Below are 15,811 nucleotides of genomic sequence, written 5' to 3'. Positions count from 1 at the left end.
CAGATCGTGATCTACAGCTTTTGCTGGAGCAATTCGCAACCGAGTGTGACATGGCTGGGATGAGGATCAGTTCCTCCAAATCCGAGGCCATGGTCTTGAGCCGGAAAAGGGTAGAGTGCCCTCTCCAGGTCAGGGAGGAGGACCTGCCCCAAGTGGAGGAGTTCAAGTATCTTGCGGTCTTGTTCACGAATGAGGGAAAAATGGAACGTGAGATCGATAGGCGGATAGGTGCAGCGTCTGCAGTGAAACGGGCGCTGTACAGGTCTGTCATGGTGAAGAGAGAGCTGAGTCAAAAGGCAAAGCTCTCAATTTACCGATCGATCTACGTTCCTACCCTCATCTATGGTCATGAGCTTTGTGTTGTGACCGAAAGAACAAGATCTAGGATACAAGCGGCCGAAATGAGTTTTCTCCGCAGGGTGTCTGGGCTCTCCCTTAGAAATATAGATGCTCGATCATCCGGGAGAGACTCAGAGTAGAGCTGTTCCTTCTCCACGTCAAGAGGAGCCAGTTGAGGTGGCTTGGGCATCTGGTTAGGATGCCTCCTGGACGCCTCCCTGGTGAGGTTTTCCAGACACGTCCCACCGGGAGGAGGCCCAGAGGAAGACCCAGGGCACGCTGGAGGGACTATGTTTCTCAGCTGGCCTGGGAACGCCTCGGGATTCCCCTGAGGAGCTGGCCCAAGTGACTGGGGAGAGGCAAGTCTGGGCCTCCCTACTTATGCCGCGACCCGACCCCGGATAAGCGGAAAAAAGCGGTTGGATGGATGAGAATTAATTATTTCCATGTTGAAACAGCGCCGCTCAGTGGTGAAGCTGCATATCATTTTAACCATGACGTAAATATGTCAATGAGTTTAACGGAAAGTAACATGAAAATTGGCGGAGATAGAGCACATACTTTTCTAAGTAAATTAAGACAGTTCTTATTCATAAACGGAATTATACCAGTACATTTTCCCTAATCTTATCATATTCCACTGCGATCCGTGCGACCTGGAAGTATTCCTTTTAGCGCATGCGCAAATGAGCTACACTACGTGTGCTTCCGTAACAGATCGGGGAACCGACCATATGCTTATCAAAGCCAGGCTAAAAAGCTGCGGTAACTTCGTCAAACGTGCTGCTAAGAGTGTGAAATAAACCGGCAGCTTCTCGCGTTTTACCGAATCCACTCACCTATTGGCCCTCGGACGGTGGCGTAAAGCTCGTTAACTCTGGAAGAGGCGACCATGGACTCGAGAGATACAGCCCCGGATTCATGGGAGCAGGAGGAAGATGCCGAGGCCCCGGAGCTCCCAGCCGCCTTCGCTGCCCTCAACGTGAACGCCAAGCCGTTCGTCCCCAACGTGAACGCCCCGGTGTTTGTACCCAGCTTCCTCCAGAGCGGCCCGGTAGAGACGCCGGCCTCAGGTGGTAGGTTGACGCTAAGTTAGCACAACTCGCTAGCTCTCATGCTAACTCTGCTAAGTTAGCTTTCTGGGTGCGACTCGCAGCGCGCAGTGTTTCCGGCCTCTTATCACGGTTCTGTTCAACAAGTTGGCCTGCCAGTCATGTGCTGCAACACCGTCTCAAGTTAATTCACACACGGAACAAAAATAAGACGAGGCCACCGCTTTAGTTTGCCCAACACATTTATGAAAGTTTGACACGCTTTGTGTTTTGCCCTCGCAGGTTCAACTAGCTGCTAACATGGAGGTGGCAGACACTGCATGCTTCGGTTAAACTTGCACATCCGTCCATTTAGGCTGCTTTTACTGGAGGGCACTGGTGGAAATCGTGAACTGGTTTACTCCCAGACAGGTCTGAGAGTCCTGTTCAACCACGAACTGCTCCATATTTGGGTTTCTGGCTGCGGTCAGACCATGTGCACAGGGTCTGCGGAGAACATGATGCAACCTCACTCTTCCCTGCCTGAAATAGACCAACATTAACATTTTCTGTGATGCAGGGGTTGCAGAAGTATTCATCCTCCTGGTTGCCTCTGCACCCTGGAGTTTAGTTGGTTATTAATCGGATTACAAAAATTAAAATGCAAATGTAAGGCTGGGAAATAAGAACAACATTTCACAAATACTCCTCACTCCCTAAAGTGGTGTGTGCACGTGTTAGCAAGTTTCTTCAGGTCTAACCACTGCACCACTGTCACTTCTTCATGGCCAGCTCCATAGATTCACACCAGAGCTTCCCAGTTGGATTGGGCCAGTCCAGGACCTTTAACTGGTTCTCCTTAAACCACTGGAGTGTTGCTTCAGCTGTGTGTTTAGGGTCATAGTCCTGATGGAAGAACTTCAGTTGAGCTCCGTCTGTTTCCTTTAACTCGAGTCAGTTTCTCAGTCCCTGCTGATGAGAAACAGGCCCACACCATGATGCTTCCAGCACCATGCTTTACTGTGGGCATGGTGTTCTCAGCACGTTAAGAGGTGCTTCTTGTACACCAGATTCAGTTGTTCTTGGTGGTGAAAAAGTGAAGTTTGAGTCTCATCTGACCACAGCACCTTTTTCCACATGGTCAGGGAAGAAATGACAAAGTACCTTATTTTATATTTTTACTCGGTGGATTTTTCCTTCCACTCTTCCTTGAAGCTCAGGTCTGTGCAGTTTGTGAACAGATCATCTCATCTGAGCAGAAGAGCTGCTCAGGCTGCTGTTTCATGCACCTTTTTATATTATTATAGTACAGCAGCGTATACAGTACTCCGATTATCGTGGGGGTTACGTTCCACCCCCCCCAGCCCCGCAATAGGTGAAAAACTGCAAAGTTACGCTATATTTATTTGTGTTTATATATATTTTAAGGCCTTACAAACCCTTCCCACACTCTTGCAATGTTTGCAACTTTTAAACCTACATCATTTTAACAACATACATAGATGTACTGTAAAATTTTACTCCCCAGCTCTGCAGACCAGCAGCTCGGTTCGGCAGACCTACCCTGCAGTGACGAAGCCCACCGCCCCGTCCAGGTTGATGTGCACGTGGATAACTGAGCTTCAGGATTATTTGTGACTTTCCTGCCAGTTCTTTGAGCTCAATAGATCGATCGCCACTTCTGACTTTGCGTTGCTAAACTTTCCCTCCGTTTTGGCAGAAAGCAGTGGCCGGAAGCACTGTTGGCTTCTGGGTAGTGCAGTTCTTTTGACGTGCGTTACAGTTTAGACTTACTGAAAGAAAACTACAAAATGGCGGTGCCTGTCCGAAGTATTTTTTTTTTCATGAACTTTTTATCCCGTACTGTCCCAAACACGGACGTACTAAAGTTGACAATCGCTGGAAAATTGCAAAAGAGCAAGGCTGCTAAAGTCGAACCACGAAGTAGTGAGGGAGGGACTACTCTATTTTAGATCCTTGTAAACTGTTTATTTTTATAGTTTATATTTTTGGGTGTAATGGGGAACTTGAGTACACAATTTTGTTCCATCTCATGTACCACATGTGGTGCGAATGACAGTAAAGGACATTGAGCGTTGCTCGGCTCGTCAGGGCTGTCATTGACCTCCTGGATGCTTCTCTAACGCTCCTCTTGGCTGATCTGAGTTTTGGTCGACAATCTTTTCTTAGCAGGTTTGATGCTTTCACATCGTCTTCTTATGTATTAATTGAAGTCTGTGGGACCTTCAGGGTTTAGGATGTATATTTTTATGATCTGTACTTCATGACAGCTTTGTCTCTGTGTGATGTTCTTCATGCGGTCGACTGCACTACTTCCAGGTGTTGCTCCGCGAGGCCTTGGTTAGATACTCCCAACAGTTTGTTGACACTCGCGTTGTTCACGGGTGGATCTTATGAAACTAATGATGCTTCTGAAAGCAAAGAGGTGAATACATGTGCTCATGCCACTTTTCTACATTATACTTTTTGAACGTATTTTAAACACGTTTTTCCGTTGATTCGTTTTAAATACCGGTATGTTGTTGAATTATTGCTTATAATCAGTTTCAAACTCCAAATAGATTCCAGTCATAAGGTGACAAAAAGATCTACCCACAGGATGAGCTTCATGTCCGAGGTCCTGTTCAGCTGCGTGGCCAGTTGGATAAAACGTTTGGTTTCTCTCAGATCCTCACTTTGAACTCAGCTCAGTTTATTTGGTTAAACGTTTGTCTTCACTCTGGATGCTGCGTCTGCTCTCATAAAGAAGCCAGGTGTTGATTTTAATTGAAAAAGCAAATAAAGATGACTTTTTCCTCACTTCCTGTAGAGACATTCAAGGACGTTTTAATTTTTGTTCCTGATTTTGTCCTAAAGACGAGGCAGGACGAGCGAGGCCACCAGCAGCTTCCTGCAGGGTGGTTATTCACTCTATTGTGATCCACTTTTCTTTACATTTTTTGGCATCTTTCTCGTCCCGTAGTTTTCAAAGTATTTCAACAAATCGTAAAATGTTCAGCTAGTTCAGGTGCTGGTGAAGATTCTCAGTCATCCAGGACATGATGATTCAAAAAGTGTTCAGTACAAAAACAACTTCTCTCACTCTCTGCTCTTTGAATTGAGAAAGCTGCTCGGATGAGGAGCGAAACGTCTTCTGTCACAAATAAAGTCCACTTGTTTTTGTATTGAACACTTTTTGAATTCAGCTAGTTCAGGACAATCCTGCTATGACTTTTGGTATTGGTACAATTTTAGCTGTTTGAAATATTTAGCCTTTTCTGACATTTTTTTCTCATAGAAAATGAATTGAGCTCATTTTCCATCCTTCAGATCTTTAGATCTGTTTACAACCTTATACTACTCCTTTCACATTTTGTTCTGCTTCGGCTTCTTTCAGCTTCCTTATGCAAATTTAAACATTTTTTCTGCTACTTTCAGCTCATTTCAGCTGTTTTGTGATCCTTTCATATTTTTTCTAACTACATTTCTGTGTTCTAACTTCGTTCTGCTTATTTCAGCTTGTTATACTCCTTTCAGCTTATTTCTGCAAGTTTCAGCTTTTTCTGCTATTTCAGCTACTATATAGCTGTTTTATGCTAATTTAAACTTTTCAGCTAATGACATGTTTTGCACTCATTTAAAAAAACATTTTCAGCAAAAATTCACAATTCACTTTTCGGATTTTTTTTTAGCTACTTTTCAGCTGTTCTTTTTTGTGCTCATTTTTGCTTCTTTCAGCACACGTGCTCTTTCTGCTTCTGCAATTTAAGCTTGTTCTACCTTTTCAGCTACTTTTTTTTTTTTTAAGCATTTTTAGCCAATTTCAGCTGTTTTTAGATAAATTCAATTTTTTATGGTAATTTCAGCTACTATCCGCATAGTTAACCTCTTTATGGCAATTTCAGCTTTTTCTGCTATTTCAGCAACTTTTTAGCTGTTTTGTGCTAAATTTAGCTTTTTCAGCTAATTCCACATTTTTGAGCTAATTTCAGCTCTTTCCACTTCCTTCTGGTAGTTAAAGCATCCGTTTGCCTTTTCATCTACTTTTTTGTGCTGATTTAATTCCTTTTTTGTTGCTAATTTTCAAATGTTTGTGCCGATTTCTGCTTATTTAAACCTATTTCATCAAATATGTGTTCTTTCTGCTTTCTTCTGCTATTTAGCTAATTTCAGCTGCTTTTCAGCAAGTTCTTCAGCAATAAGCATTCACACTGTATTTTCACAGGAAATGCAGTTTCTGTAGTTTAACTTGTTCTCATTTGCTGAACAGAACTTGATTCTCTGATTGTTTTTGAACGGATGGCAGAGCTTCGTTAGATTTACACGACGACTAAATGAACAGACAGAAGTTCTCGTCGTGTTTTAGCGTCTCGTTGAGGCGCAGCAGGACTCTGAGTGTAATGAACCTCGTTTGATTTCAGCTCCGGTGGAGAACGGAAACACCGAGGCGGACATGAACACAGAGGAGGAGACGTGGGAGCAGAAGGAGGAACCTGGGGGAGGTGAGGGAGGTGGAGGACAGGAGGCGGGTACAGAAGGAGGCTGCGAGGAGGGAGGCGCCGCGGGGAGAGAAGATGAGGAGATGATGGAGGAGGAAGAGGAGGAGATGCCCGTACCTAAAGTGGCTCCTCCGCCACCCGACGCTCCCAAGAAGGAGCACGTGAACGTGGTCTTCATTGGTCACGTGGGTGCGTACCGCTCACACAACCGGTCTGGATGGAAAGATTATACAGAATGTTTGGAATTTAAAATATTCTTGTTATATTTTTAACATCAGATGCTGGTAAATCAACAATTGGAGGGCAGATCATGTGAGTAATTAATTTGGATGTTTTGTGCAGCAGTGACTGTCTGCTAGCTGCAGCGCTACATGTTTGTTGTTGTTGTTGTTGTTGTTAGGTACCTGACTGGAATGGTGGACAAGAGAACTCTGGAAAAATACGAGCGAGAAGCAAAAGAAAAGAACAGAGAGACATGGTGAGAACTTTACACAAAGATGGTATTGTTTCTGAACACTTTAGGTGCACTTATTATTATTATTATTATTTTTTAGGCCTGTCACAATAAACAAATCAATCAATCACATGATACAGGTCCTTCTCAAAAAATTAGCATATTGTGATAAAGGTCATTATTTTCCATAATGTAATGATAAAAATGAAACTTTCATATATTTCAGATTCATTGCACACCAACTGAAATATTTCAGGTCTTTAATTGTTTTAATACTGATGATTATGGCATACAGCTCATGAAAACCCAAAATGCCTGTCCCAAAAAATTAGCATATCATGAAAAGGTTCTCTAAACAAGCTATTAACCTAACCATCTGAATCAACGACGTAACTCTAAACACCTGCAAAAGATTCCTGAGGCTTTTAAAAACTCCCAGCCTTGTTCATTACTCAAAACCTCAATCATGGGTAAGACTGCCGACCTGACTGCTGTCCAGAAGGCCATCATTGACACCCTCAAGCAAGAGGGTAAGACACAGAAAGAAATTGCTGAACGAATAGGCTGTTCCCAGAGTGCTGTATCAAGACACCTCAGTGGGAAAAGTGTGGCAGAAAATGCTGCACAACGAGAAGAGGTGACCGGACCCTGAGGAGGATTGTGGAGAAGGGCCGATTCCAGACCTTGGTGGACCTGTGGAAGCAGTGGACTGAGTCTGGAGTAGAAACATCCAGAGCCACCGTGCACAGGCGTGTGCAGGAAATGGGCTACAGGTGCCACATTCCCCAGGTCAAGCCGCTTTTGAACCAGAAACAGCGGCAGAAGAGCCTGACCTGGGCTACAGAGAAGCAGCACTGGACTGTTGCTCAGTGGTCCAAAGTACTTTTTTCGGATGAAAGCAAATTTTGCATGTCATTCGGAAATCAAGGTGCCAGAGTCTGGAGGAAGACTGGGGAGAAGGAAATGCCAGAAGTCCAGTGTGAAGCACCCACAGTCAGTGATGGTCTGGGGTGCCATGTCATCTGCTGGTGTTGGTCCACTGTGTTTTATCAAGGGCAGGGTCAATGCAGCTAGCTATCAGGAGATTTTGGAGCACTTCATGCTTCCATCTGCTGAAAAGCTTTATGGAGATGAAGATTTCATTTTTCAGCACGACCTGGCACCTGCTCACAGTGCCAAAACCACTGGTAACTGGTTTACTGACCATGGTATTACTGTGCTCAATTGGCCTGCCAACTCTCCTGACCTGAACCCCATAGAGAACCTGTGGGATATTGTGAAGAGAAAGTTGAGAGACGCAAGACCCAACACTCTGGATGAGCTTAAGGCCGCTATCGAAGCATCCTGGGCCTCCATAACACCTCAGCAGTGCCACAGGCTGATTGCCTCCATGCCACGCCACATTGAAGCAGTCATTCATGCAAAAGGATTCCCGACCAAGTATTGAGTGCATAACTGAACATGATTATTTGAAGGTTGGTGTTTTTTTTATTAAAACCACTCGTCTTTCATTGGTGGGATGAAATATGCTAATTTTTTGGGACGGGCATTTTGGGTTTTCATGAGCTGTATGCCATAATCATCAGTATTAAAACAATTAAAGACCTGAAATATTTCAGTTGGTGTGCAATGAATCTGAAATATATGAAAGTTTCATTTTTATCATTACATTATGGAAAATAATGACCTTTATCACAATATGCTAATTTTTTGAGAAGGACCTGTAAATGAAAATTATCAACTTTATTTTCATTTATCGGCTTTATCGTTTCTTCGTGTCTCTCTTTCTACTGAAGACACTGGATGACAAAAAGCTCAACTCCGGTGCTCTTCACTGACTCCTCCCTTTCTCTTTTCTCTTTAAAATCTGTTTTAACCGTCCAAAATCACGTTTTTGGGTCGTTAAAAGCAGCTAAGCTAAGCTACGAGCTAAGCTAACAAGTTGACCTCCGGAAAAAAAACCTCCGTCTTGTCGAAGCTCCGAAATTCACGGTTGAAACCTGTGCCTTTGTCTAAAAGTTTTTTTTTTTTTTTTTGCAAAAAGAAGCTGAGAAATTGTTTACTGATTTTTTTTGATGAAAATGAAATGATTTGAAAAATGCTATGCTAAAGAGCTCAAACCACGCCGAGCGTCTGCCATTTTGAGAACTGAAAAAAAGGAGAGCCCATGTCACGTCCAGGGGCCTCCCTCCCATTTTTTTGTAAAGAGACACGCTACTCGCTCCCTCACTATCCATCCTTTGGTTCAAACAGTCTTAAACTGCCGTCTGGTGGTCGAAAAAAGGTACTGCATGCAAACATTTGCCAACATTTCTTCTTATATTTGACAATAATTAGAAATTATTGTCAAATTTCAAACAATGTTATTGTTTATCACAATATTGTCTGAGACAATTAGTCGCCCAGCAAAATTTGTTATCGTGACAGGCCTATAGTATTTTTATTATTATTTAATTTGTGTGAACGTGGTCGTTGTAGGTATTTATCGTGGGCTTTGGACACAAACCAGGAGGAGAGAGACAAGGGGAAGACAGTTGAGGTTGGGAGAGCTTACTTTGAGACTGAGAAGAAGCATTTTACCATCCTGGACGCTCCCGGACACAAGAGCTTTGTCCCCAACATGATCGGCGGCGCGTCACAAGCCGACCTCGCAGTTCTGGTGAGGCTGACCAGTAAACGCTTCCACAGCAACTCTTTCTTTTCTTCCGTCCAGTTATTTAAAAAACCAGCTCATTTATCTTTATCTCTTTCTTTCTTTCAGGTAATCTCGGCAAGAAAGGGGGAGTTTGAGACCGGCTTTGAGAAGGGGGGCCAGACACGGGAACACGCCATGCTGGCTAAAACAGCAGGAGTGAAACATCTCATCGTCCTGATCAACAAGATGGACGACCCCACGGTGAACTGGAGCCTAGAGAGGTCAGAATAACAACGGGTTTGTTTGAGTTCAAACTTTTATTTTTGGTTTGGGGTCTCAATAAGTTTACTTCTTTTTTTTTTCCCTCATAAAACTTGATAATTAAAAAAATTAAAGCAAGAAGGCAAAATGTGCCATTTTTGTATTTTGGCTGCCATCTTCCAGGTATGAAGAGTGTAAAGAGAAGCTGGTGCCATTTTTAAAGAAGGTGGGCTTCAACCCCAAGAAGGACATCCATTTCATGCCCTGCTCTGGACTCACAGGTGCCAACCTCAAGGACTTTGCACCTGAAGGCTCCTGGTACACGTAAGTCCGGTTTTTACACCATGAAGAGTTCAGCTAATTGCAAATATAAATACTCAATCCACAGCTTTTACATTTATTTTAGGAAGTAAAATAAGGTCTCATTGCAAATGTAGTAAATGCGTCTAAACTAGAGAGATTGCAGTTCCTGCGAAAATACAGTGTGAATGCTTATTGCAGAAGAACTTGCTGAAAAACAGCTGAAATTAGCTAAAAACATGCTGAAATATAGCTGAAATGGAAGAACAAGCAAAAGAAAGCAGAAAGAACACATATTTGCTGAATTGGGTTTAAATAAGCAGAAATGAACGCAAATTAGGAAATTGGCTGAAAAAGATGAAATTAGCAAAAAATTGCTAGATGAAAGGGAAACATTTTGTCAGAAGCTTCAGTGTACAAAATAACATGTTGCACTATAATCTCAACTGGTAAATAGAAAGAGGCTTTAGCAGATTTTTTTTTTTTTGTGGTTTATTATTTTTTTTTACACATTTGTTGAAAAAAGCAGTGGATTGCTGAAAATCTAGGATCCATCAGGAAGAAGAGTAAGTGACTCATAACTGCACATGGTTTATTCACGAGGAACTGTCTGTGGTTTGTTTTTGTTTGCAGAGGTTTGCCCTTCATCGCCCACCTGGACAGTTTGCCAAACTTCAACAGATCCAGTGACGGAGGCGTCAGACTTCCCATTGTAGACAAATACAAGGTGAGGGACGTCTTCCACTGCGTTCTCTCATGGAGACTAAATAAAAATGTAACATTCGAACCATGGAGCAGAAAATATTTCCTTTTGTTGTTTTGTTCCTTTTTCATTTTGTGTTTGTTCTGGGATATTTAGTAAAAACCACGCACTGCAGGTCTGCGAGCTGCAGTCTCTTCACAATAGTTCAGCTTCTTGGCACTCGTGGGTTCTGGATTGAAAGCCGTGAACGTGTTGACGGAGCTGAGTTAGTTTTCAGCTTTTTGTTTTTGTTGTTTTTCTTATATATTATTTATTCAGCTTATTTTCTCTCGTTGTGTTTGAACTACCGTACCTTCCGGTCTATAAGCTGCTACCTTTTTCACAAGCTTTGAACCCCGCAGCTTATACAGTTCATTCAACCTTTATTTCTACAGGTTAGTCTCACTGAGCCTCGAGGACTCATTTACAAGAGACCTGGTTTAAACCAAGAACACGGATGAATCCCTGATACCTGATCATCGTACTGATTATTGTCCGACAGAAACCTGGAACAACAGGAAGGTTTTGTTGGTGTAAATGAATCCACTCCAGCTAATTGTTTACATTTTCATGTTCCTTGAACAGGGCTGCACGGTGGCGCAGTTCGTAAAGCTGCTGCCTCTCAGCGAGCAGGCTACCCTCGCTCAAATCCCAGCCTGGGGGCCTTTTTGGGCGGAGTCTGCACACGCGCTCCGTGCATGCGTGCCCCCCTCCTCCTCCTCCCACAGACCAAAAACATGCATGCCATTACATGCATTTAAACTGTAAACATTTTGACCATTGATGCTGAAAAATTAAATATAATCAATAACTAATAAATTAAAATTGATCAACATTTTAACTCTGAGTTATAGAAAACACTTTGACCTGCAAAACAGAAATGAATAAAACAATTTGTGCAGATTTTTTATTTTTTTTTTTGGAGGAAGTCGGGATCAATAAGCACACTATCGATTAAAAACAAAAAAAATGTCAACGTGAAAGAGGAAAGAGGAGGCAGGTGTCGCTCTCGCGTTGAGTTTACTCTTTGTTGCCTTCGTTCTGCGAGTGACAAGTGTCCAGAGTGTCGTATAAACGGCAGCGGAGGTGTCGGAACTCTAAATCAAAAATTCATGTTTGAATTTATGCTCTAACTAAAATGTTCATATGTGAAAAGAAAACATAAATTTATAGCAGCTGATGTCTCCTGGTTGTGTTTCCAGGATATGGGCACAGTGATCCTTGGGAAGCTGGAGTCTGGGTCCATCAGTAAAGCTCAGCAGCTGGTCATGATGCCAAACAGGGTGAGCGCTCCTCACACTCCTGTATTACATCATTTGAACAGGTCTCTGCTTTTAATTCCACAAAGGTTTTTGTCTTCATGTACAAACTTCACCTGTTTGTGTGTTGCAGCACACCGTGGAAGTACTGAGCCTGCTCAGCGACGATGTGGAGACGGATGACGCGAGCCCCGGGGAGAACCTGAAGCTGAGACTGAAGGGAATAGAAGAAGAGGAGATCCTCCCCGGTTTTATTCTCTGCAGCCCCGACAACCTCTGCCACACCGGTCGCACCTTTGATGCACAGGTAATAACCAAAAAGTCAGCTTTGCTTCGTGCTGCTCACATTTCCTCTTAGAATCCAAATTTTCTTAGGCTGAAGATTAAAGATTAATTTAATTTATCACCATTTGTCACATGGCATTTTGAGTCTGTGTTGCTAAGCTGTGGATATTTTTCACGTGAAGTGAATTATGAGAGTTATTATTATTATGCAAGTTATTTTCAGGCTTTTTTCTAACACAATGTACGGTGAGCGTACTGAAATTAGGCAAAGAAAGATTCATCAAAAAGTAGTAAACGTGACACGCTGCTGATTTCATTTTCAAATTACTATTATTTTTGTTCAGATTGTCATCATCGAGCACAAATCAATCATTTGTCCCGGCTACAACGCAGTCCTCCACATCCACACCTGCATTGAAGAAGTGCAGATCACAGTAAGTTGCTGCTCGGCAACAATAACCTTATTACAGCTGCTGCTGTCACGTGTTCGTCGCCGTTTGTTCATCTTTAGTTTCGTTTGCCAAGTCTGTTGTTAATCTCTTATCGTTCCGACCTCAGGCATTAATCTGTCTGGTTGACAAGAAGACGGGAGACAAAAGTAAAACGCGACCTCGCTTCGTGAAGCAGGACCAGGTGTGTATCGCCAGGCTCCGGGCAGCGGGAGTCATCTGCCTAGAGACCTTCAAAGACTTCCCCCAGATGGGACGATTCACACTGCGAGACGAAGGTAAGAACACACCCAACCTCCATTGAGACAGGCTGGAGACTGGTTTGAACCTGAGGCCAGTTCTGCAAGTCCAGTATGACGCCTCTTTACCATTGATAAGTACGACTCCACTTGGGCCTCGTTTTATCAGTTCTTCTCAGGTGTAGGTGATCCACTGTGACTTGTTTCTCGCTCTGTGGGCGGGATCATAAATGCAAAGTGGGCGGGATCATAAATGCAAAGTGGGCGGGATCATAACAGGTCATTGTGTTCAAGCCACTCCGCCTATTGTTGTCCTTAATCTTCATACTTTAGCTTATTCGTGTGGGTGTAGCCATGCTGCACCATCATCTCTGATATCTCTCTGTAAATGAGTTCATTTCTTGTGGAGTCGTCCGTCAACACGATGAGGAAGTGGAGGTTCAGATGTAGTTTTGCAGTTCTGCTCGACAGGTCATCCAGTAACGTACAGTAGCTCCTCTGGCCACTCAACACCTGCTGTCTCTGCTTACATCAGAACGATCACCTCAGAGCCGTCTGTTTGGAACCTCCAACAAGGTGGTCCCATAAACCGGGCTGAGTGTGTGTGTGGGGGGGGGTCCCAGCAGCAGACAGGCCCTTAACTGGTGCGGAACTGATGAGAGTTGAGACAGTGGCAAAGCGTCATTAGTGGCTTGGTGAGGCAGTGAGTTCAACTCTGGGTTTTCACCGTCGCAGCTTGTTTCTTATCAAAGTTCATGAACACGGCGAGTTTGCTGGAACCCGAAGCATGTTAGGTTCTGAGATGAGGAAACGTAAAAATCAACAATTAATAAATAATGTTGATGTTTCTCCCTGAATAAAATTGTTATATTTATGAGCTGCAACTACTGGAAACTAGCTGGCAACTAAATTACAAAGACATTCAGAGGCAGTGTGCAGATGTTCAGGAACTGCAGACTTGATGAGTTCTGAGTGTTTACACCCATTGGGGCGGCTGTGGCTGAGTGGTTAGAGCAGTCATCCTCCAATTTAAGAGTTGGGGGTTCGAATCCACCAGCAGTCAGATGCCGAAGTGTCCATGGGCAAGACACTGAACAGCTCGTCACCTCCGATGTGTGACCCATCAGTGTATGAATGTGATAAAGCTCTGATTAGTCTCTTTAGAATGGTTTGTTCAATTAGTTTTGTATAGATCTAGTATAGAGCTGTATGAATGGGTAAATGAGGACACAGATTCTTGTGTAAAGAGCTTTGAGTGTCTTGATTAGATAGAAAGATGTTATATAAGTACAGTCCATTTACCCAGAGATGTGCAGATATTTATTGTGGGCAGTCTTTGAAAAGTGTGGCCTATTTTTGTGTGCATGGTTTACAAAACTACTGTAGACACATTATGTTGTTGAGTTCTTCCACGTACATCAAACCCACACACAAACCTTTACACGCAAGACTTATTCTAGTAGAGGACAGTTTGAGATGTAGATGGACAAATTTGGACCATTATTAAAAATATAATAATAATATTCCATCCATCCGTTATCTTTACCCTCTTCTTCCATTTTGGGTCACAGTGGTCGCCGGTGCCCATGTCCAGCAATCACTGTGCGAGGGGCGGGGTACACCCTGGACGGGTTAATAATAATATTAATTATTATTATTATTATTGGCATGGTAATCAGCCTCTGATGCTGCTTTTAAATTTATCTAAACTAGAGAAATTGCATTTCCTGTGAAAATGCAGTGTGAATGCTTATTGCAGAAGAACTTGTTGAAAAACAGCTGAAATTAGCTAAAAAAAAATGCTGAAATGTAGCTGAAATGGAAATGGAAGAACAAGCCTAAGTTGGCAGAAGAAAGCAGAAAGAAGACATTTGCTGAATTTGCTTTAAATAAGCAGAAATGAGCACAGGAATTAGGAAATTGGTGGGGGAAAAAGCTTAAATTAGAAAAAATAACAAGCTGAAAAGTAGCTGAAAAGGCAGAAAGAACCTTAAACCACCAGAAGGAAGTGGAAGGAGCTGAAATGAGCTCAGAAAATGTGGAATTAGCTGAAAAAGCTAAATTTAGACAAAACTGCTAAAGTAGCAGAAATAACAGAAAAAAACTCAAATTAGCAGAAAGAAGTTAACTAGGCTGAAAGTAGCATAAATTACCACGAAAGACTTGTATTTATCTAAAAAGCTGAAATTAGCTAAACAATTCTGAAAAGTAGGTTAGAAAATGTTTAAATTAGCAGAAGAAAGCAGAAAGAACATGTTTTCCAAATTAGGCTGAAAGAAGCAGAAACGAGCACAAAAAAGTTGAAATTGTCTGGAAAAAGCTGAAATGAGGAAAAAACAGATTAAAAGTAGCAGAAAAAGCAGAAACTACCATAGCTTAAATTACCAAAATGAAGTGGCGTGAGCACAATTTTGCTGAATTAGGCAGAAAAAAGTTAAAATGAGTGCAAAAAAACAAAGTGGAATTAGCTGAAAAAGTTAAAATTGGCATAAAAAAAGCTAAATGGTAGCTGAAGTAGCAGAAAAAGTGGAAACTTGCATAAATAAGCTGAAAGGAGCAGAACAAGCTAAAATTAGCAAAAATAAGTTAGAAGCACAAAAATGTTTTAGTTAGCAAAAATGATCTAAAAAGAGCAAAGAAACAGCTGAAATTAGCTGAAATTAGTTAAAAAAAAAAGTTTAAATTTTCACAAGGAATCTAAAAGAAGCTGAAGCAGAACAAAATGTGAAAGGAGCAGTAAAAGATCTAAAGATTTGAAGGATGTAAAATGAGCTCAATTCATTTTCTATGAATAAAAAAATGACAGAAAAGGCTAAATATTTCAAACGGATAAAGTTGCACTAATACCAAAAATCATAGAAGGATTTGATTTGATTTGTTGAAATAGTTTGAAAACTGTGAGACGAGAACCGCGCCGAAAAACATAGGGAAGAAAAACGGATCACAGTAGAGTGAATGCTTCTTAAGTGTTCACACAACTATTGTTGTGATTTGTCTCGTTGTTAATGAAGATCCCAACATTTCATACACACCACGTGTGACACACGCGGTGAAACGAAATTGTGTAAACAGGGTCCCAGTTACATCCAACAAAAATATTAATGTAAAAGAAAAACGGTAATAAGATCTAAGAGAGGAACTAAAAAAAAACATTAACTAAAAATATGTTAAGCACTTGTAGTATAAAAACTTTACGCCAAACAGCAGCACGAACATGAGTCTGAGAGCAGATGAGCACAAATGTACACAGCAACATGAAACAGATCAGCAGCAACATGAAACGGATCAGCAGCAACATGAAACGGATCAGCAGCAACA

At 42.2% G+C, this 15,811-nt stretch overlaps 1 protein-coding gene across 1 annotated transcript in view; it reads left to right on the top strand.

Moving 5' to 3' along the window:
• The first annotated feature begins 1,038 nt into the window (after window positions 1-1,038).
• gspt1 (G1 to S phase transition 1) overlaps window positions 1,039-15,811 on the top strand; it is a 16,031-nt gene continuing 1,258 nt past the window's right edge. Inside the window, exons 1-12 of the mRNA XM_037691328.1 lie at window positions 1,039-1,415; window positions 5,792-6,058; window positions 6,148-6,181; window positions 6,270-6,347; window positions 8,802-8,982; window positions 9,085-9,239; window positions 9,403-9,543; window positions 10,153-10,246; window positions 11,464-11,544; window positions 11,654-11,827; window positions 12,150-12,239; window positions 12,364-12,532. Of these exons, the coding sequence (XP_037547256.1) occupies window positions 1,232-1,415; window positions 5,792-6,058; window positions 6,148-6,181; window positions 6,270-6,347; window positions 8,802-8,982; window positions 9,085-9,239; window positions 9,403-9,543; window positions 10,153-10,246; window positions 11,464-11,544; window positions 11,654-11,827; window positions 12,150-12,239; window positions 12,364-12,532 (1,648 nt within the window). The 5' untranslated portion in view covers window positions 1,039-1,231. The remainder of the gene's footprint in view (window positions 1,416-5,791; window positions 6,059-6,147; window positions 6,182-6,269; window positions 6,348-8,801; window positions 8,983-9,084; window positions 9,240-9,402; window positions 9,544-10,152; window positions 10,247-11,463; window positions 11,545-11,653; window positions 11,828-12,149; window positions 12,240-12,363; window positions 12,533-15,811) is intronic.

The sequence above is a fragment of the Nematolebias whitei genome, chromosome 17, assembly GCF_014905685.2.
Source record: "Nematolebias whitei isolate Nwh7 chromosome 17, NemWhi1, whole genome shotgun sequence".
NCBI lineage: Eukaryota > Metazoa > Chordata > Actinopteri > Cyprinodontiformes > Rivulidae > Nematolebias > Nematolebias whitei.
The sequence above is the reverse complement of the archived record's forward strand: the minus strand, read 5'-3'. Positions and strand labels throughout refer to the sequence as shown.